General features: G+C 33.7%; 3 protein-coding genes and 2 long non-coding RNA genes across 6 annotated transcripts; 2 read left to right on the forward strand and 3 right to left on the reverse strand.

Moving 5' to 3' along the window:
- Positions 1–2,928: 2,928 nt before the first annotated feature.
- On the reverse strand, positions 2,929–3,774 carry LOC140980115 (uncharacterized). 2 transcript variants are annotated; one of them, XR_012175881.1, is made up of 2 exons: positions 3,556–3,774; positions 2,929–3,197 (listed from the first exon to the last, which is right to left on the reverse strand). It is a non-coding gene; the product is annotated as an uncharacterized lncRNA (long non-coding RNA). The 2 variants fall into 2 exon arrangements; XR_012175882.1 differs by having other exon boundaries at positions 2,929–3,200.
- A 585-nt stretch (positions 3,775–4,359) lies between these two features.
- On the reverse strand, positions 4,360–7,703 carry LOC140980172 (uncharacterized). The gene is made up of 2 exons (XM_073445879.1): positions 7,360–7,703; positions 4,360–4,810 (listed from the first exon to the last, which is right to left on the reverse strand). Exons 1-2 carry the CDS (start codon positions 7,612–7,614, stop codon positions 4,625–4,627), a joined length of 441 nt encoding a protein of 146 aa, XP_073301980.1. The 5' UTR covers positions 7,615–7,703; the 3' UTR covers positions 4,360–4,624.
- LOC140980173 (uncharacterized) lies at positions 5,152–7,016 on the reverse strand. Its single transcript, XR_012175891.1, has 2 exons — positions 6,878–7,016; positions 5,152–5,933 (listed from the first exon to the last, which is right to left on the reverse strand). It is a non-coding gene; the product is annotated as an uncharacterized lncRNA (long non-coding RNA).
- Positions 7,704–10,370: 2,667 nt separating the features above from the next.
- Positions 10,371–13,810, forward strand: LOC140981473 (cleavage stimulating factor 64). Its single transcript, XM_073447888.1, has 7 exons — positions 10,371–10,542; positions 10,667–10,744; positions 11,916–11,954; positions 12,044–12,619; positions 12,729–12,821; positions 12,978–13,151; positions 13,235–13,810. The coding sequence occupies exons 1-7, from the start codon at positions 10,450–10,452 to the stop codon at positions 13,358–13,360; spliced, it is 1,179 nt and encodes a 392-aa protein (XP_073303989.1). The 5' UTR covers positions 10,371–10,449; the 3' UTR covers positions 13,361–13,810.
- Positions 13,811–17,224: 3,414 nt separating this feature from the next.
- Positions 17,225–19,000, forward strand: LOC140981366 (mitochondrial arginine transporter BAC2-like). The gene is made up of 2 exons (XM_073447750.1): positions 17,225–18,017; positions 18,137–19,000. Exons 1-2 carry the CDS (start codon positions 17,784–17,786, stop codon positions 18,788–18,790), a joined length of 888 nt encoding a protein of 295 aa, XP_073303851.1. The 5' UTR covers positions 17,225–17,783; the 3' UTR covers positions 18,791–19,000.
- The last annotated feature ends 2,613 nt before the right edge of the window (positions 19,001–21,613 follow it).

A 21,613-nucleotide genomic window follows, 5' to 3' on the forward strand; every position in this document is an offset into this window, starting at 1 on the left:
TGTGACGGATAGGTCAAGACACTGGATGTTTGGTTATATCGATGTTGATTAGAATTGGAGTTTCTTCTATCACGGATATTCGATATGGAATGCCATCATCTGGAAACCGGGATCCCTAGACTAGGATTGAGTCTAGTCTGAGACGTGGAGTCACGAGTTTATTTACAGTTTTATATGGATTCATGTTTCAGATTTGACATTTATTTCTGATATTTACTGCATGCTTTTATATTGATTATATTATCGCATGTCCATTGATTTATACTGGGATTATATTCTCACCGGAGTTATCGGCTGTTGTCTTGTTTGTATGTGTACATGACAACAGGTGAGACAGGATCAGGGTCCAGGAAATGAGGAGAGATCGTGATTAGAGTGGAGACTTCGGACTTTGATGTATATAGGGTTTTGACACTTGACATTAGTAGTTGAACCTTAGTTTGAGATGTTTGTATGTTGTATCAGATTTATACTCTCATACTAATATGTATAGGAGTTTGATTTCATTACGTTCCGCAATCAAAAAAAAAAAATTTTATGACCCTAATTACTGGATTAGTAAATTGATCCTAATGATGATTAAGAATTGATTAGCGTCCGGGTCCCCACAGATATAATCATCTGTCGTATAATCATACCATGAGATTAAAGATTGCCATTATCCATATCTGTTTTCTACCATAATATAGTGAGATGTAGAACATATCTCTACTTATTTAGCATTAATATTAGAAATAGATTGTTTTAAGAATTTCCAAACACTATACAAATTAGAGTTGCACAATCAAAATAAATAATCATTGGAGATTATTAATTTATGACAAAAACTTGTGTGAGACGGTCTCACGGGTCGTATTTATGAGACGTATCTCTTACTTGGGCCATCCATGAAAAAATATTATTTTTTATGCTAAGAGTATTACTTTTTATTGTGAATTTCGGTAAGGTTGATCCGTCTCACAGATAAATATTCATGAGACTGTCTCACAAGAGACCAACGCTTAATTTATTAAGCTATCTTCGAATGAGTTCTCATAGTTTTGCTAACAATGCAGAGTTTGAATAATTCTTTGTACTTTGTGATTGGGACAATTTACATGACTAAGAAGCATAATTTGTAACGTTTCAGCGGGACAGTTTTTGAATTTGGAGCATTACACAATTTCAGTTGGCTATTTAGAATGGTTGAATGGATGAATACAAATTAGATTTTGTTGCTTAAAAAAGGTGTCCAAATTAGTAGAATAGTTGAGCACTTGAACAATGATTAGAAATTTGATTCATCCAATCAAATATTATTGGGTGAAACTGTCACACAGAACTTACCCAATGTAATTTTTCAGTCTCACACGCCTATTAGGTTAGTTAAAGATTTTACCAGATATAGATTGAAATATAAAGGCGGCGAGTTTCCGTGTCATTAAAAAACAAAACAAAATTGATTTTTTCAGATAAAATATTGTAATTCGAAAAAAAATATATCAAAATTTGATCATGTTTTGCATTTATCAATACAAGCCTATTACTAATTAGAATAGTATATGATCACTATTGATTATGTCAAATTATTTCATGATGTATACAAAATCTATTGTCCAGACAAAGGATTTGAGAAACTATATATTGTTAAATGCATCATTAGCTATATTAAATTTTTAACAAATTCATTTAATTTTTTGGAATGCCTATGATTTATAGAAAATTTAATCCACGCCTATTCAATTAAAATTTTTCTCACCAGTAATTATAATAAATTTACAATATAAATAATACTAATACAATTTAAAATACATACTTGAAGTTATTACTCAGATGTCCAATCTAAGAAGATCCGCAGACGACCACTTGGCACAGCCCCCTTAGCCGGCCTTCCGAGTCCGCCGGTCCACCCAAATATCGGCTCAACTGGGAAACACAGCTGTGAAAATAAATTATTCTTTTTGTTCACTTATTGTTTTTGGGAAAATAAACTATTTTTTTGGTTAACTTTTATTAATTATTTTATCGATAAATTCGATCATTCGTAGAATCATATTGTTAAAAAAAATCAAATGAATATACATATTTCCAGCCGACCTAACGGATTAATTATATACGTAATAGGCACGTTGAAGTCAACCAGATTACATGTATAATCAAAGTTTTATAAATTTAATTTGAGATTTAAAAAAATAAAAAAGATAATTTGGTAGTACTAACAATAGTTTTTGAAAATAGTCGAAATAATTACTCAAATAATTAGAAGCGGGTCATGATCTCGATTATTAAATAGTAGTCATCCATTGGAACTAGAAGTAATACATCGAATATTTATCGTACCAAATACTCTTGAATATGTCGTTTGACTCGTGAGATGAGAAGATAAATTGAAAAATAAAATATTTATTTTTTAATTCAAATTGTTGTAAAACTAGAATCGAACGCAAGATGATGTAAAGATATTGAATCTCATAATTAACTTTATTTTAGCGTTAATCGTAGTCGTTTACCATCGAACGGGCGGCCTGGCTGGGATCTAACCTAAAGGCCATATGTGCTGTGTTCCAGCCTAGGCAATTCGGAGTAGCAAACACGGGCATAGGTACCTGACTTCTTCCAAGTTGGTCCAATTTAAACTATGAGTTAGATATTTCCTTTAAAGTCAAACTATCCAATGTGCTCAAATCCACCAATTCATCATATCAAATATTTGATAATCATAAAAACTTTTGTGAGACGATCTCACGATTCTTATTAGGATCACTAATGAAAAAGTAATTTTTTATGTCAAAAATATTAATTATTATTGTAAATATGGACATGGTTGACCCGTCTAACAGATAAAGATTCATGAGACCGTTTCATAACACACATGATATTTTATAATAATTGACTAATTAAATGATTAAACAATCATTATCTCACATAATTCTAACCAAAAAAAAAAAAAGACATTAATATTTTATTATTATAATATGGGCAAGCCACTAAGGCTGAGCAAATTTGGTCTACCAAAAACATTTCAAGAAATTGATAAGAAAATGAAACAACAAATTCCCCGGTTGAAGCAACAATTCATGTTGAACCAGTCTATCCAAGTTGAGATTTCTAGGCAACAGATCACCGTAATACAACAACGTTGTCAAAGTCGCCGCCGGCTCAGCCACCAACCACCCCATTGTTTTCGCCACTGTCCCAAACATCATTACTCTCCACCGCTGCTACAAAATTATTAATCCACATCCCAAGTTAACGATGGATATTCTAATTTAAGAAAGAACTTTACCACAGATTACTTGATTCTTATAAACCATAAGCAAACTCAATTCAAGGGAAGAACCAAAAGATTTACATTGGTTTATGTTTATAAGGCATAAAACTATAAACTTATTGTGATTGGTAGATGATCGCTCCTGTCAATCGTTCTTTGATATCATTTCTAATTCAAACTCTATTTCCTTTTTTCTTTTTAAAAGTCGAACAAAATGACTGGTAAAATCCATACTGATACAAATAGAGGAGTAAATATATTTTATATAAAGAACAAGCATTGTGATCGGAGAAAAGAAAGCATACCATGAAAAATTTATTGATTTCTTGATGGAAAGATTGGGTTTTGTACAATTAGCTACACGTGGTGATCTATAGGAAAAAGACTAGGATTACATGAAATTAGGCTGGTGCGGGGCAAACTTTGCTTCTCTCGAATTTCAGGTTTTATGGCGGAGAAGGGAAGGGGAGAGACTCCATCCACAAATTAATTAATGCAGAGTTGGGTTAATTAAATGGAATTTAACAAGAGAAACATTGGGCCTGACGAGTGACGACACAACAGGCACTCACGCTACTTAGTAGATTAAGGGCGCCGCACACATAATTTATGCGCCATTGGGTTTGTCTTTTTCAACAAGAGAGGCGTGAAAATGACCCATAAAGATAAAACCCACTATCTAAGTATAGGGGAACTTCTTTATCATTATTATTATTTAAACTTTTCATTTGGCAATTTGGTATTCTTTTGTTTTATATGATCCAATTTGAGAGGAGTAAATACTACGAGATATTCGATTCTTCACTATTTCTATTGAAAAGAATTTGGTAATATTTATCAAAATAATTAAGAAATATTTGAACTTTCGGTTATAAGAAATCAACCTCAAGACAAAAATAACCAGATATGCCCACTTTTTTCTTCGACGTTTTGGAAAGAGCAACAATTTTTTACAAGTTATGGGCTCGAGTATAATAAATCATATCAAGTCTAAATTTTATATTTTTAAAATTTAAAATAAACAATTGTTTGAGATGGAATATAATCATTGTTTTTGTTGTTTTTTAAAGTAGTAAAAGTCAATTTGGAAATTGTGATTGGGCAGGGAATCGTAAAAGTATGTTTTGGGAAAGGAAACCAAACATCGTTTTAGTTATCAGAAAAGGTGACCAAAATTGTTCCAAAACCTCATTAATAACCGTAATACAGTCAGAACAAAAATACATTCTCTGGAAATTGATCCATACATCTGGCAAGAACATATTCACAACAAACCTCATAGCCCCACTCGAGACCCAAGCAGGGTGTTGTGAGTGTATGCATCTGATCCAAGATTCAATACATGCAGCCTGCCCAGATGCAAACATATTCCACCTATTGTTCAGGCTGGTCTGTCTCCTCTTTATCAGGGTCTTCCTCCTCTTCCTCTTTCTTTTCTTCCTCCTCTTCCTCATCTTCTTCCGGTGGATCGGCTGGCATTGGTGGAGGTAATGGAGTTTTCATTGGGCTGAACTGTGGAAAAATGTCCGGTCTCCTTCCTGGTTTCGGTCTATCCCACTCCTGAAAATGATTGAAATAAGCTTTGTACTTGATTATTGTTTCAAATCTTCTGCTATAGTTGGTTTTTTACATGCCTTGCATTACTGGATGTTCATCCCAAGTTTGTTTTACATTCAGATGAATATCCAATTAGTGTGAGAAGAAGATACAATGCCAAATGTCACAAGAGATTTATATTGTAAAATCTTGCCTGATCCAATTTTTACGCTAAAAATAGAAAGAACAAATGGGTATGACATGGATTACAAAAGAAAAAACAAATAGGCATGACATGGATTACAAAAGAAAAAACAAGCCTCGCTTCTCTATGTTGATAAATGCCAATGTGTGAACAGCGACCCAAAAGAGGAAATCGGGGGTGCTCCTAATTGTTCACCAATAACCAGTGCCAAAGACTTGAAAGTTACCACACATCTGTTAAGCATTAACTGTAGCCCTGATGTTCTTGATGGCTCCTAGTGTGATTATAATAGTGGTGTTTGAACTAATCTATTAAATGAAGAATTTGAATCGCATAATTAGTATCAGCTGTAGTTTTTTTGCGGGAGACATTGGGGGTGGGGATTTGAACCTAGCACCCAGTAAGGGGAGAGGTCATGCCAGCAAGCCAGGAGGCTTTTGGCCTATAGGCCGTGGTTATTGGTACGACAAATAAATGTTCACCATCAACCATTCTCAATGGATGAGAAAACGATAATTCTTCATGTCATGAAATTGGGATGAGTCAAATGTCTAAGTTGTAGGAATCCTAATGATAACTAAAGTCAAGGGAATTCATTTGCATTCTGCCATACAGTCCACCAAGAGAGAACATAATACACGACAATCAAGTTGAAAAAACTCCTTAAACAACCAAAGCAGGAATAATCGCAAGCAGTAATATTCTTGAGTTATTCAAGATAAATGTGCTACTGCTTCACACGTCGGCAACTGATAATCAAGAGTTCAGATGTGTCTAAAAGGGCAATTTCACTTTAATTTCCTGCATGAACAATTCGTGTTTATCATAGTATGCACCTCTCTCTATCATTTAAAGTTTGCAAAACAAAATTCAAATATTTTCATGTTTATCACAGTATGCACCTCTCTCTATCATTTAGAGTTCGCAAAACAAAACTCAAATCTTTTTAGGGGGGTGTATTCATTCTATACTTGTGAAAAACGACAAATGAACTATCCAATTTATTGAAATCAAAATTTCAATTCTTTATGTCAATTCAACGTATTAATGAACAATATTATTATAAGTTCATAATAAAATTTTACTAAAAGAACACTCAAAATAATGAGTAGCCTTTTATAAAAAAAAATCTAATCATTACTGACAATTTGATCAACATTGTTCTACATTCCAATGGCTATGGTACCCTCCATGCATTAGCATTTGCTCGTTGTTGTTTTTGAGTATTAAATAACCGATCAAAGTCGTCACCTTCATAAACTTGTGTTGATGAAGACAATTGAGCTTCATTATATAGTTCAATTTGAATTCATCAAATTGACACTTCTTTCAAAGAAAATTGTGTAATATAGCACATGACAATACAAGCCCTGTTAGGGGTGGGAAAAAATACCGAATTTTCGGTATACCGAGATTACCGTAACAAAAAAATATTGAATTTACCGAATTTTAAGTATACCGAAGATTTCAATACGGTACGGTAATAATACCGAANGTACAAATAAAAAGAAAAATAAATAGATGAGAAAAGAATGAAAGTTTGTATTGAGTATGTGAATTTAGGAGATTTCTCAATTAAATGTACATACAAATCTTTAGGTTGAATCAAAGACTTTTGTTGACATTTTATTGTTGTATCTTAGGCTATAATTCTTGTACTTAATAGAATTCCATAAAGTCATTAAAAATCTATTGACATTTTGAATACCTATAGACTTTTGTAGAGTTTTTAAAAATCAAGTTTGAATACCACGTGACTTTTTAAAATTCTACAAAAGTTTACATTGAATACCACTAAACTTTTATGGAGTATATAAAAGTCTAGTTTGAATACTTCTAGACTTTTAAACTCCATAAAAGTCATTAAAAGTCTATAACCAATACACCCCCTTAGTCTATTCCATTTCAAATAATTCGGAGTTCGAACTAAGAAATGTGCTCAAATTTCTCACGGATTAAAATTTTGACTGGCTACTGTTTTTTTATTTTTATTGCATCTGAGGTCGAGTTTAGGTCAGCTTCCTCTTCCAAACTCCATAAGCAAGGATTGTTCTTCCTCAATATTACTCAACAATTAGGAAAAAAGTTTTTCAAATATTTCCCTTTTGATTTCCTCCTTTCCGTCGCTCTTATTCTACTTTCTAGCAAAAAATTTGAGCTCAAAATGCTAAAGCAGAGCGTAACAAGACGATGGCATTAAATCAGCATCCCAAAATTCAACAATTCACTACTGAATAAAGTTGGAAATTTTGAGAAGCCACCGTTAAACGATGAATCGGAAACTCAAATTGAATAGAGAAATAGAAAAAGACAATGAAAACCATCCGAAAAAAGTTCACAGAGGTTGAAAGCGATTAATTGAACTCACAATTGGAAAATCAAGAGGGGAACGGCGAGTCATCTTCTCTTCTTCAGGAGCCATACCCACAACCACTGACCTCCGGCCTCCGCGCGCTAATCCCGGAGAGTTAGTTCTCCGGAAACCAGTCAAATCAAGAAACAGAGAAGCAGATGTACTCACCGTCGCTGCCGTGGATGAAGTTGAAGGAGGTGAGGGACAAAAAATCGGCGGAGTGGTCGGAGTTCTAGTTGATGAGAGGAGGGAGAGGGACAGAAACGCCATATGGGGCGGCTGGTGCAGGCGCGTGGTATAGTTTTCCTACGACGATTGTTTATCTGCTCCGCCAGAAAGCAACCACAGAGAGAGCTGCGGTTCACGACTACAAGCTTGAGTTTGGATCCGAATGTCATATAGTTCGTCTCATCCGACCCGACTTGGCAAAAAATAAGCTCATTTTTTTATAATTTCCCGATTATTTCAGGATAATACGTTCGAATTGTCAAATAAAAATAATATTTTTTTAAGAATTGAATTAGAGATTTCGATTTTTGCATTTGATAAAGAAATCTAAATCAATTTTTACGTAAATTAATTTTTTAAATATAAAATATAATAATTCTTAGATAATTTTCAATTGCTTGGGTTTTGTTTAATTTTCTCAAGAAATATATATTTTATCTAAATAGTTGATATTTTCATGCGTCATTGAAGCTAAATATTGTTATTACAGGAGTCTTTTATTTAATAATATGGCATATACATATGATCCAATTAAAATATAGTATTATTTATTTTTTGAAAAATCAATTTATAATAAGAATGTACTCCTCTAATTTTTATATGATTTAAAGTACATTAAAAGTGTGTTTGGATATATACAAAAATGGATTTAGAATTAGAATTGAATTCGGATTTTAAATCTATGGAATTGGAATTTATTTTTGTGTTTGGCGAAGATTTAAAATGTAATTTTATTTTCACAATTAAAAATAATATTATTTAAAATAATACATTGTATTGTTTATTTTTATATTTTTTTATTAATAGTATTTATATAAATAATAATATTTTTTTATCAATAACAATAAATGTATTTTAAACATATAATTGTAAATTTTAAAAATATGGTGGTGTTCAATTAAGACATTTGTTTACTCTATAGAATTCTAATAGTATTTAAAATAGATTATCATATAATTTTAAAAAATTAAGTAGTATTCAACAGTATTTTCAAGAACTCTATTAAAGTTTAGATATATTTAAAATAGACTTTCGTATATTTTAAAAAAAACTAAATAGTATTCAACGATGCTTTCAAGAACTCTACCGAAGTTTAGAATATTTGAACTTTTTATAGACTTTTAATAACGCAATGAAAAGCATTAACGTACAAACATAAAAGGTTAAGGTACATCTATAAAATGTAAAAAATTGTTTTTGATTCAACCAGAAGATTTATATAGATTTTTAAATCTTCTAACTCCTACGCAGTATATTTTGTTGTTCCGTTTGCTCTTCAAAATGTTTTTATATCTACACTTTACCTTTGCATTTGTTTCATTCGTATGAATTTTTGAATTTTATAATCGATTTTTAATTTATGATGTATACAAATGGTTATGATATTCAATAATAACAAAATGACATAGAAAATTATAATGCCGTTTAATTCTTAAATAGTTGAATAGTCTTTGTATCGGGGGATTTCTCACTTGACTCGTTTATGTGGGACAACTAATCAAAAAGAATACGGCTTGAATCCTTTAAATTTGATATACTTTTACTGTTTTACATGAATTTGAAAATGGATGAGATTGGTCGAGTGGTCTCAGCTGCAATACATCTCCATCATTATTATTCTTGAAGACTGATTAATTAGGTTTGGAAAATATAATTCCCTCCCCAGTAGTATACAGTCCCAAAAAGCATCAGGATAAGTCATGATTAGCCACCCAGAAGCGGTAGATGAGGTTTTCTCTGTTGACGACTATGGAGATATTAAATTGATTTTTGGCTTCATGGGATCAGAATTTTTTTGCAAACACAAATTCCACTGTGTATTTAGTTTGAAATTCATTCATTTTACAAATAAGATATCTTTACAAATAACAAGTTGACTGATACTTCAACTAAAGGAGCGACCAGTTGGCCGAGAAAAACTTTGATTATTCCCTAAGAAGATTATCGATATTTTATTTTCTGATGTCAGCAACATATGTTGGACAAATAGGATTACTCTGATAACCAACATGCGATAAGCAAACCTGTAGATTTGGCATTCTCCTTCTAGTTCATCTATATACTTAGATTTTTAAAATGTCCTTACGTAGTTGACAACACAATAAAAAAAATGATTGTAAGCTATAATTTATAAATATATTTTATAAGTTAGTTGATAAAATAATTTGTTTTTTTATTGTTTTAAAAAATATATTTTTCGATCTATATGATTTATAATCTTGAAATCCTACAAAGTTTAGAGTTATAATTATAATTTTTTTACAATAATCATACGAAAATCATAAAATTTTATTGGCTCCTAAAATTTCAAGTAATTTTTTTTAATAAATGAAATCATCATTAACTTTCTAGCTAAACATTGATTTTTGTACATTTTTTTTATTTTCAATTAATCTATAAATTATATCAAGTTTATTAAAAATTACATCAACACAATGAAAAATAATTTTTTAAAATATTTTTTTACATTATATATATCGATTCAAACACAAAGTCACATGACAATACATCGACACATTTTTTAAAATTTTACATACACACGAACCTACACATATACACTTATACATGTAAGTAATTTATCTTCATTAATACATTTTAAAATTATATGAAAAATTTATAAAAATCTTATAAAAAACACATAAAAATCCACAAAATTCAGTTTGTAAATATTAATAGATCATATGAAGCTCAGTAAAAATATATTATTATATTCTAAAAGTATATTATTTTGTAAAGTTATTAAAAGTCATTAAATTATATATATATATATTTATATTATTATAAATCGAAGAATGATTTGCTATTTTTTTAGCCCTTCGATAGTGCATCCGCCCTTCGCCTCTCTTCCTTTTCTGGCTCGTTGCGAGGAAAAAAGAAATGGCGGGAAAGCAAGTCGCCGGCGACGGCGTGCCGCCGAGCTTGGCTGGGATGTCTAAGAGTCAGCTCTACGACATCATGTCTCAGATGAAGGTCACTAATTTTGATTCAATCGATTATACGGCATATACATTAATTTTACTGCTCTTTTTTTAATTTAAATTTGTTCGCTTCGAAAATTACACGGTGATGAGATATTGGATTTCTATCTTGGCAGGCTTTGATAGAGCAGAATCATCATCAAGCGCGGCAGATTCTGATTCAAAACCCTGCTCTGACGAGAGCTCTGTTTCAGGTTTTTTTCAACCTAGGGCTTTTTTTATTTTTTCACTTTGATGTTGCTGGTTCAATTATTGTTTCTTTGAAATAGGGGTTGATGTAAATTTTATGGATACTACTTAAATTTATTAGTGTAGCTGATATTTGAAAGCTAAAATAAAAATTCTGACGCAAAATAAAAGTTTCTCTTTAAAATGTGATTGGATTTTTTTAATTAAGGTGAGTGATGTCGTAAACCTGGAACCACGAGGAATTTGAGTCATTGTTCAATTGTTGTGCCTAATTCTATGCAGGGATACATTTTTAATGTTTTTAAGTTTGATATTTCTAGGTTTCTCTAGGGTGATAAGACTGATGTATTGCATAGGAAATGGAAAATTTGGTACAGAGTGTTAATTCCTTCTTTCGGTTTTTCTGCAGTACTGTACAAATGCATAGATATATATTAGTTGCTTTGCTTTTGTCACTTGACACAGTGTTTACACACCTTTTCATCCATTTGCGTACCTTCAATCCAAGTGAACTGTAATACTTCTTCTTTTGTACTCACCAACGATATTAAGTTCCTCTTAGTTTGCGATGCGATGGTGTTAATTCATTTGGAATTAGTTTATTCTTCTCCACTTCAATCATTTTGTTCACATAAATGGAAAGGGAATCGATATCAAAGAAGACATAATTCAAAAAGGGAAAATTCTACCATGTATGCTAAGAACGGGGAAAAGAGTATTTCCAAGATCTAAATATGGGACCTAGGAACCCGAAATTTAGACATGTCCATACCAAACACGCATTTTCATGGTTCATTTTATGAGGATTGAATTGGAGTCGAGATATATTGGGATTTTTGCTATATTTTTGGGCACGTACTTCCGTTAACGCAGGGTATCATCGATAGTTAAAACACTACCATGCAAAGGTGACATGCGCCACCAAGTTTCAGAGTTCCTTTCGTGGAAGTGAACACTTCATACCAGCTTATTTGCTAGAGAATAATAGTATCTGCGAGCTTTGTTTGAATTCCTCGCCACATCAAGATACAAGGGCTTAGAAAGTTCAAAAAGTCTATAAGATTCACAATTCAACTCAAGAAATTCAAACAATTTTTATATATTGCTTGGAAGCTTTTGGCTTACGTGTTATTTGAGCTACTGACAAGTATATTTTCTGATCCTATCTCTCATTAGGCACAAATTATGCTCGGAATGGTGCAGCCACCTCAAACAGTACGTTCTTTTGTCTTGTCTATACGTTTTATTTTGTTTCCTTTTTACTCGTTTCTGAAACATTCTGTAATTTTTTGTATTCTGTGTAGGCTCCAACTGTTTCTCCGTCAGCGTCACAAAATTCTCAGCAACCAATAAAACCAACTCAGCAGTCCAATAATCAGGTGTCATCGTTTCCAGTTGATCAGAACCAGGCGAGAAAGCAGCAATCAATCCAAAATGTCGCATCAAAACCTCAATCCCAATCTATTCCTCCAAATGTTCAACCCCAGCTGCCACCGTCTCAATCCTTGCCATCAATTCAGAAACCTAAGGGGCAACTTGGTCCCAGATCAACACCATTGTCTGTTCCACAGTCCTCTCAAGGGCCTAATCCGACACAATTGCCGCAGCACACTGCTCCACCACCACCTTCACTTCATCAGTCGTCAATGCCTATGTCCTCAATCCCCATACAATCACAGCAACCTCAACCTTTGCAGAACACAGGTAGTCAATACTTACCTCTGCAATTGCCTCAACAACCACCATTACCACCACAGCCAAGACCACAAATTCAACCCTTCTCCCATCAGGTTCATGCTCAAATGGGACCAAATTTGGGTTTCCAGCATCCTGGTGGACATACTGGACAACATATGCATCATTCCCAACCAATGTTCCATGTAAATAAAGGCTGGCTTTTAAGCTAATTGAGTTTGTTTCTTTTCTGTGTGGTGTCCAATAATCCTGTTTTCCTTTTCTATTCTCTATTTTGATGGGTGTGTTATTCAGCCAGGAACGGTGCCTCCTGCTGGTCTGGGACCTTCATTTCTGCAAGGACAGCCACCACTCCCTAATCAGCCCCTTCCACCATCACTTTATCAGGTTTTTCATTTTATTTCATGTCAAGTTCAACAAAGTGTATTGAAACTGATATTTTTTACCAGGTGGATGTATACAATCTTTAGTCCCACTTATCTTTGTACTTTTTGTGTTAAGACTTTTTTGGAAAGAAAGCACCCTTATTATTGTTGCTTCCAGGCAGGAGGCCCTCACCTAGGAATGGAATTCAATCAAGTAGGAAGCTCCAGCCAAGTGGATAGAGGACCCAATTGGAGGCCTGGCATACCCGAAGCTAAAGGACCACATTTTCCGGGACCACCTTTAGTCGCCAGTCCAATGGGTCCCATGAGTCAGCCTCCTCGACCACCATCTGTAATATACTCGTTTAGATTTTCCCATCATCTTGAATTAGAATTCCCCCAGAGGCTGTTAATCTAATCTTTGCGACTATGCAGTTAACTCCTGAGATGGAGAAGGCGTTGTTGCAACAAGTTATGAGTCTGACTCCAGAACAGATTAGCATGCTTCCGGCTGATCAAAGAAATCAAGTGCTTCAACTGCAGCAAATGCTTCGTCAGTGATAGCCAAGTGGAGTTGGAACTTTTAATGTAGTAACATCTTTAGCTCCACCTACGGACAATATAATTCTGCTGATTGTATTTCGTATCTTTTATTGTTTTTTATTTTATTTCTATTATTGTTTTCCCTTTTCAATCTTCTAGTTAGCCTCCTGGTTTAATCCCATTGAACTCACATCTGTGTGGGAGCTCGTTGATTGCGATGCCAAAGTGCATGTCGACTAGACGACTACGTACCTTGGGTGATTATTCATTGGGCAGGAAGAAGTTTTTCTTGCGTCCCCCCACCCCACACCAAAACTAGGTTAAGAACTCACTCTGTATTGCCTGAACTTAAATTTCAGTTTAGTGTTGATGCATCTCAAAACCTGGATAATTAAGGTTCAAGAACATTGCAGGTTTGCATCAGATTTCCATGAAATTTTCAATTATCATCTTCCTTATATTTTCCTAGCATCGTCTAGGTTTGCCGTTGAAATATGATAATCCTTATATTTTCGTTGTTTTGTCTGGTTTGTCCTTGAAATTTTGTGTTAGTTATGCATCTTATATTACGTATCACAAAAATTTTCCGTTGGAAAAAACTATGCCCAAGCCACCGAGAATATTGGTCGACCAAACCCAAGGTCTCGGGATATTTCATGTGCAGATCTGATACCACAGTTTAAAAAAAGCAAGCGGCGAGGTTATTCGAGTATTTAACGCTTATGACTGTTGGTCATGCATGAAAGTCGCAGCAGTTTTTTTTTTTTTTTTTTTTTTTTTTTTTTTTTTTTTTTTTTTTTTTTTTTTTTTTTTTTTTTTTTTTGTTTTTTTTTTTTTTTTTTTTTTTTTTTTTTTTTTTTTTTTTTAATGCATTTGAATAAGAGCAAGACACCACAGATGGAGTTGAAACGAATTATTTGTAGAAAAAGTTGACTTGTTCTTTTTCCGAGTTGTTACAAGCAAGGGCAAATTTATAACCCCTATGATGTGGCTCTTTCGTTAAATAATTTACACAAGCCAATAAAACTCCAAATATTCCCACCCATTTGGGATACAACGTGGTAATCGCTTTTCAACCTGTCCAAGTCCCAAATCATAGTTTTCACTGCAATTGATGCTGTGGAAATCAATGTTTCTTGAATTCTTAGCAAACAGGCGTGCGCCAGAGCTCTTCATATAGCAAAGCGTGAAATTTTCTTAGATAATAATCAGCGGTCATTCATAGCCATAATTATGCTATGGAGAATCAAAGTCTTCGAAACTGGAAAATTCAGAATCTTCACCATCCTCCAAATCTTCTTCACAACCATCAGAACCCATTATTGAATCTTCATCTTCACTCTGCACAAATGACAGATTATCACATTTTTACATGTTTCTTGCCTTATGTATGTAATTCCCCTCACACATGTCCAAAATCTTGGATTTCAATGCGGCATTAGCTTTATGTCATCGCATGAACTACTCAACTAGAAAGTATACATGCTAAATGATAAGTATGTGAAAACAAAATTACTCACTTGATCAGCAAAAACACCGATGAACTGGTTGTGATCCTGTGACTTTCCAGGCTTGCTATTCTCCACGTCAGTGGAAACACCCTATAAATAGTTAGTAAGGATGGAAGAGTTTAGTTGTGATGAAAACGCTAAAAACTTCTTCACATGGATATATTTATACATATCAGCATAATAAAATTATGCCACACAATGGTATAACATTTGCCCGTAATTTCTGTCCTCCAGTTCGTCAAATAGATAAACAAATTCTAACCAATCATGTTTTAGGGGGCATGAAAATTTGACAGGTTGTGACGTAGGAGACGCTCAAGGACACATTAAAAAATACAATATTTGAAAAGGTGAATACCTTTGCTTCGATTTCACTGGGTCTGAAACTCATAGTATACAGATAAAAGACGATGTCATGTGTCATGTTTTATAGTAGACTTGATTGGGTCTAGTCTCAATCAAGCATGGTTAATTAGATAACACGAGCTACAAAAATAATACTACCAATAAATATTCTGCAGGATCAATTAAGCTAAAAGATAGCTCTGAAATAAAAAAATTAAAGGGTACACATGGAAGCAGTTGACAGTGTGAGAATACGGGGGATGGAGGACTGAATGAAAGTTGATTTTTTCCCCCATTTGAGGTTATATTGGAACTCACCAACCTCTACTATTCCAGTAATCCTTTAAAAATCAGAGTTGGATGATATAGAAATTCCTCGAAGTAAGTTTGCAATTCTAATTGATAACGTTGTTTTTTGTTTTTTGTTTTTGTTTTTTTTTTGAGGTTTGGGCATAAAACTGATGCATGTTTAATGAATCTACGGGTGATATGAATGTCGGATATTTCATTAATCTTTGGTACATTTTCAAGTCGTGTCAAGATTGGTGTGCGCAAGCATATCAATGACGAGATTTAACTAATCGAGTGTGATAAACATTTTCATGTGACAGATTTGCATGCTACATATTTTTTAAAATTTTAATCTCATGATCTATCGATGATGATGAGATACGTGAATAGTTATTTTCGGTGAAACATAAACTACCTCGAATAGTTAATATAAAAACATCAATATAATCAACACGTAATAATTTTTTTTAAATAAACATTAATATTTCATGTTCTAACGCTAACATATATAAATTCGTATGGATATCTAAAATTTGAGTTGTAATAAATGTTTTTTTTTGTTTTTTCGAATTTGGTGATTATAATATAAGATTAATGTCAGCAATTTTGTGTTGGGATATACTTAAAAAGCTTGGAACGTAAGCACTTTAATCTAAACCTCTCTCTAATATTTAATTAATTAAGATTGAGATAGTCGTTTTGAACATGTTTATTGAAGGGTTAATTAAACAATTCAATTCAATGATCACTAGCCAAATTAAAGCCGCCATTAATAAATTATGTATTATTAAAAATTATTTCCTTTTTCCCATATATTGTGGAATTCTTTATTTACATTGGGTGAGATTTTTTTTTCTATATTTCATAAATCGAACTCAAATCTCTTCTTTTTGTTGGAAATATATAGTTTATGTCATTGCACTACAAATAGAGTGAGAAAATTCTTTTTATTATAATTAAAAATATCAAAATATATTAAACCAAATACAATACTTTATTGAATATATATTGATACAAACTCAATTATAATTTCAAATTAATTATTTATAAATATTTTTTTTTCTTTACATGTAAAGAAGTTTTGAACGTAGATAGAAAAAATAGAGTGTTACAATAATNATATATTAAAACAATAGAATGTGAATAACTCAAACAATAGAATGTGAATAACTCGTCGACTTATAATTTAATGTTTATAATATACTTTTTTTCAAAAGAAATATAAATATATATACCATATAAGTAATAATTAATCATTAAAATCGTTTGATAGATGCTACCATATAAATAGTGTCTCATCCAATCAGCATATTAAGCGTGTATTGAGTAATGAATCATGAAGACTAATTTATATATTATATTTGAATAAATAATCATGATTTANCACAATAAAAAGTAATACTATTAGCATAAAAAATAATACTTTTTCATGGATGACCCGAATAAGATATCCGTCTCACAAATACGACGAGTGAGACTGTCTTACACAAGTTTTTGTCATATAATTGAATGAATAATCATGATTTATCAACTCTATCAATCAAGATAACATAAACAAAAGGGAAGAAAACAGCTTCATGGTTAAATTTTGCTCCCGGTGGAAAATTAATTCCGTGTTTGATTGCCCAATTCCCAAAGACATCGCTGTTGATTTCAGTCCACACAAATAAAATAAATTAGAAAAAGAACGAAACCCAAAATAGAAAAGAGTATGTGACATTCAACCGAACACTTGTATATTCAGTTTCTGTTTCGAAAAACAAATTATCTTAGAAGTTTGCATGAAAAGGGTTCCCTAAAAAGTTGTCAGGTTTTGTTAAAAAGTTTGAATTCTTTTACAAATAGGTGTCTTCTTGTATTGGGATTCGGAGGAATCTTTACATTGATCCCAGAGCGAACAGTGAAGGGGTCGGGTCCATACTCGGAAAGAAGCTCCCAAATTTGGTTAGAAAGTTGAATCCTTTACGAATAGGAATCCCTCAGTTATTGGGATTCTGACGTAAGGAGAAAATTTGAGTATAAATTGGTTATATTACTGAACCCGGGTGGGAGAATAGATGAATATGTAGGTGGAAATTGTCGCCAGTGGTTTACGTGCAATCAGACATTGTTTAGTTTCTTCTCCTTTTCTGTTTCAAACTTTCAAAGGCTCTCAGAATTTGTTAGAAACTTCAATCCATTCTAAAAAAAATAGGCATATTTCTCAGGATTCCAAGAAAAAGGAGAAAATTTGAGCATAAATCGGTCTTACTGTCTAAAATATCATACAAATTAAGGTAGTAGGAGGAGGATAGATGGACTTTTGGCCGGAATTTCTTGCAAGCAGTTGGGGTAGGGAGTTTGTCGCCGGAGGATTTGGCGGCTCCGCCGGTGTTATCACCGGCTATCCGCTGGATACTCTGAGAATCCGGCTGCAGCAATCGAGGACAGGATCTGCTTTCAGCATTCTCCGCCGTGTCGTCGCGAGTGAAGGGCCCTCTGCTCTGTACAGAGGCATGGCTGCTCCCTTTGCTTCCGTCACTTTACAGGTTCTCCTATTCTTCAATGCTTGAGAATTTTCTTTCATCGTAAATATCATCGAAAAACTTGAGATATTTTTTTATGATGCGTCTGGTTAACATTGATAACGTTACATTTGCAACTGCAGAATGCTATTGCTTTCCGGACATACGCCATATTATCCCGAGCATTCGACAAGAACAGAGCAGCAGATGATCCACCCTCATACACAGGAGTCGCCCTCGGAGGAATAGGCACCGGAGCGATACAAAGCCTACTCCTCAGCCCCGTCGAACTCATAAAAATTCGTTTACAATTGCAGCAAAAAACAATCAAAAACACCAACGGCCCTATGAACGTTGCTAAAAGCATACTCCAAACTGAAGGGTGGAGAGGGGTATACCGAGGTCTAACCGTCACAGTATTAAGGGATGCACCGGCCCACGGTGTGTACTTCTGGACATACGAATATATGAGAGAACGGCTCCATCCGGGATGCCGGAAACACGGGCAAGAGTCATTCCAAACCATGCTTCTTGCCGGGGGTCTTGCAGGAGTAACGAGCTGGATTTCTTGCTACCCATTAGACGTGATCAAAACTAGAATTCAGGCCGCGTCGGGTTGCTCGCATCCGGGGTTGGTCGATTGTTTTCGAAGGATTGTGAAACATGAAGGGTATAAAGTTCTTTGGAGGGGTTTAGGTACAGCAGTTACCAGGGCTTTTATAGTGAATGGAACCATTTTTAGTGCTTATGAGATAGCATTGAGGTGCTTTTTCCATGGCAACACAATCATTAGCTAGGGATTTTAATGACCAATTCAGCAAATCTTGATGAAGTGAGACGATTTACAGATTTGTTTTTAGGAAATTGTAAGATTTTTGGGCAATAATTCTTTTCAAGAAAAACTGCAGCATGATTTGGTATTAGTGGGGTAACTCGAAAGTAAAGAAAAACTTCTTTAGGGTTGTTTTCATGTACAATTTCGTTATTGATTAAAATTCTCAATTAACGTAACGGTATGTTTTATATATAGTAGACTTATTGTTTTTTATCAACAATTTGATTTGGCTATACTAAAATAAAATCGATAATGAGCTTGAAATCTAAAACCATTATATTTAGGAATTATAGAACTACTAATTTTTAATAAAATTTAGGACATCAATTTATTGAATTCAATTTGAAAATAACTTTAACTAAATCTATATCATATTTATTTATTTTGTAAATTTATAACCAAATTGTGTTTATATAGACATACATAGACATACAACTAAATTATTAATCATAACAAATAAAATTTTGTGTGTGTGTGTTCTTGGTAGACTCATCATTACAACACACAAGAAGAATGAAACAAGCTCACTAGCTTACTACCACTCTACAGTAATTAAGTTCCCATTCACATCGAATCATCATCTTTTCCTCCAATAAATTTCTACAGCTTGATAGGGCCAAGACTCCTCATAGAACTGTGGACACTGACCGATCCCACGCCTTCCTCATGGAACTGTTAACACTACCCAGTGGAAGTGGAACAAACAATTCTGTATACATATCCATGAAAAACTTGTCAACTATTTCAAGATAAGCCGGGCAAGAAACCTGAGAATAGTTGTGGAGAACCTCCTCGATATCGAGCGCATGATCTTGATCATCATCTATATCCATATCTATGTTAGGTGAAGTGTGAGGCCTACATATTAAATAAAATAATATTAAATCACATATCCCAAATAGAATGTTTTCAAAAGTTGCTTGAGGGGATTAATTATAAATAGAGCTCAATTCCTTCAGTTATTGTATATCAAAATCAAAAGTTTGATAGCTTTGATAAAAAGAGAATGCATAGAAAAAAAGAGTGTATTTTTTCTTGTGTGCGGTAATTCTCTTGTGTGAGTTAGAAAAATTATTTTCTCGGTATACTCGGGTTGAGAGTGAAAAATATTGAGTGTATTGGTGTATACACTTGTTGTAATATTTCTTCCAGTTATAAAAGTTGCAGTGCTCCGTGGACGTAGCCTATCTTGAGGGAACCACGTAAATCTTTGTGTTCTTGTTGATTATTTTATTCCGCATTTTTGGGTACTATTATTATCGTGATCAGCATCATTTCGGTGTAATTTCCCAACAATCTCAAACTCTTTCATCTTTTTCGCCAAGGCTTCTGCCCATTTTCCTCTCACTTCAAGTCACTTGATTTGCTGTGATCTGTGACGCATTTTTCTTCATCCAAGTCCTTTGTCTGCCCTGTGAATGGAGCATCCCTTTTCATGCAGATGTTGTGCAGTTTCTGGTTCTTGAAACTGATCTTGCTGCTGCTGCTGTTATCAGGGAAAATGGGGTCGGAACGGGAGGTTTTGGTAGAGGGATTTGAGGGTTTTGATCACAGTTATGTGGAGGAATTTCTTGGTTATGTCGGCAATTGGGCATTAATTGCAGTAGACAAATTTGACAAAAGAAAAAAAAACGTGGGCTGTTTGATTGTTTGAAGACGGAAGACGCGTATAAAACGCGTCTTCACACGGACAAGGGGCTCTATAAATAGAGCTCCCCCCTCATTCTGAAATCATCCATTCTTCGAGTTTTCTCTCATATTATAATATTCTATAATATTTGTGAGGTGTTTGTTCTCCTGTATTAAGAGAGTGTGTGTGTTCTCTTTGGAAACACAGTGAGTGAGTTATACACCACAAAATATTATAGTGGAAATTCTTTTCATCTTGCCCGTGGTTTTTACCCTAATAATTTTTAGGGGTTTTCCACGTAAATCTCGATGTCTAGTTTATTCTTTATTTTCGAGTTTTATTATCTCAAATTCCGCACGTGGGACCAACAAGTGGTATCAGAGCCTTGGTTTAAATTTCTTAAAATTCTGAGTATGCTCTGTGGTTGCAGCCTAGACTGATCTTCCACATCAGAAAAGATTTTTTGAGATTTTTTATTTAAGGCGGGATTATTTTGTCCAGTCTACTAAAATTGTTGTAGACATAATGGCGGGAAGGTACGAGATAGCAAAGTTTAACGGAAACAATTTTATGCTGTGGAAAATAAAGATACAATCAGTTTTAAGAAAGGAGAATTGCTTGGCGGCTATTAGAGATAGACCGGTGGAGATTATAGATGATGGAAAGAGGAATGAGATGAAAACAGCAAAAGTTATCAGGGATACTCTGACAAAGATGTACGAGGTCAAGTCCCTACAAAACATGATTTTCCTAAAGAGAAGGCTTTATACTCTTCGGATGACGGAATCCTCATCGATGACCGACCATATCAACACACTAAATACTTTATTTTCCCAACTCACTTCCATGGGGCACAAAATAGGGGAAAATGAACGTGCGGAGCTTCTACTTCAAAGTCTACCAGATTCATATGATCAACTTATCATCAACATTACCAACAATATTCTTATGGGTTTTCTAAGATTCGACGATGTCTTAACTGCGGTTCTCGTTGAAGAAAGCCGGCGCAAGAATAAGGAAGATAGATTGGTAGCATCGAAGCAGGCGGAGGCTTTACCGATTATAAGAAGAAGATTTATGGACCGTGACTCCAGTGTGAGCCAAAGACGAGGTAGATCAAAATCGAGAACCACATGAGATCAAAATCCCTTTGCT

The sequence above is a fragment of the Primulina huaijiensis genome, chromosome 7, assembly GCF_012295235.1.
Source record: "Primulina huaijiensis isolate GDHJ02 chromosome 7, ASM1229523v2, whole genome shotgun sequence".
NCBI classification, from domain to species: domain Eukaryota; kingdom Viridiplantae; phylum Streptophyta; class Magnoliopsida; order Lamiales; family Gesneriaceae; genus Primulina; species Primulina huaijiensis.

Bases quoted from the DNA above. Each gene is read 5' to 3' on its own strand.
- LOC140980172 (XM_073445879.1), bottom strand. From the start codon at position 7,614: ATGGCGTTTCTGTCCCTCTCCCTCCTCTCATCAACTAGAACTCCGACC. The intron at 4,811-7,359 runs GTGAGTTCAATT...AATCATTTTCAG, and splicing joins CCCCTCTTGATTTTCCAATT to GAGTGGGATAGACCGAAACC.
- LOC140981473 (XM_073447888.1), top strand. From the start codon at position 10,450: ATGGCGGGAAAGCAAGTCGCCGGCGACGGCGTGCCGCCGAGCTTGGCT. The intron at 10,543-10,666 runs GTCACTAATTTT...CTATCTTGGCAG, and splicing joins ACATCATGTCTCAGATGAAG to GCTTTGATAGAGCAGAATCA. The intron at 13,152-13,234 runs GTAATATACTCG...GCGACTATGCAG, and splicing joins AGCCTCCTCGACCACCATCT to TTAACTCCTGAGATGGAGAA.
- LOC140981366 (XM_073447750.1), top strand. From the start codon at position 17,784: ATGGACTTTTGGCCGGAATTTCTTGCAAGCAGTTGGGGTAGGGAGTTT. The intron at 18,018-18,136 runs GTTCTCCTATTC...TTGCAACTGCAG, and splicing joins TTGCTTCCGTCACTTTACAG to AATGCTATTGCTTTCCGGAC.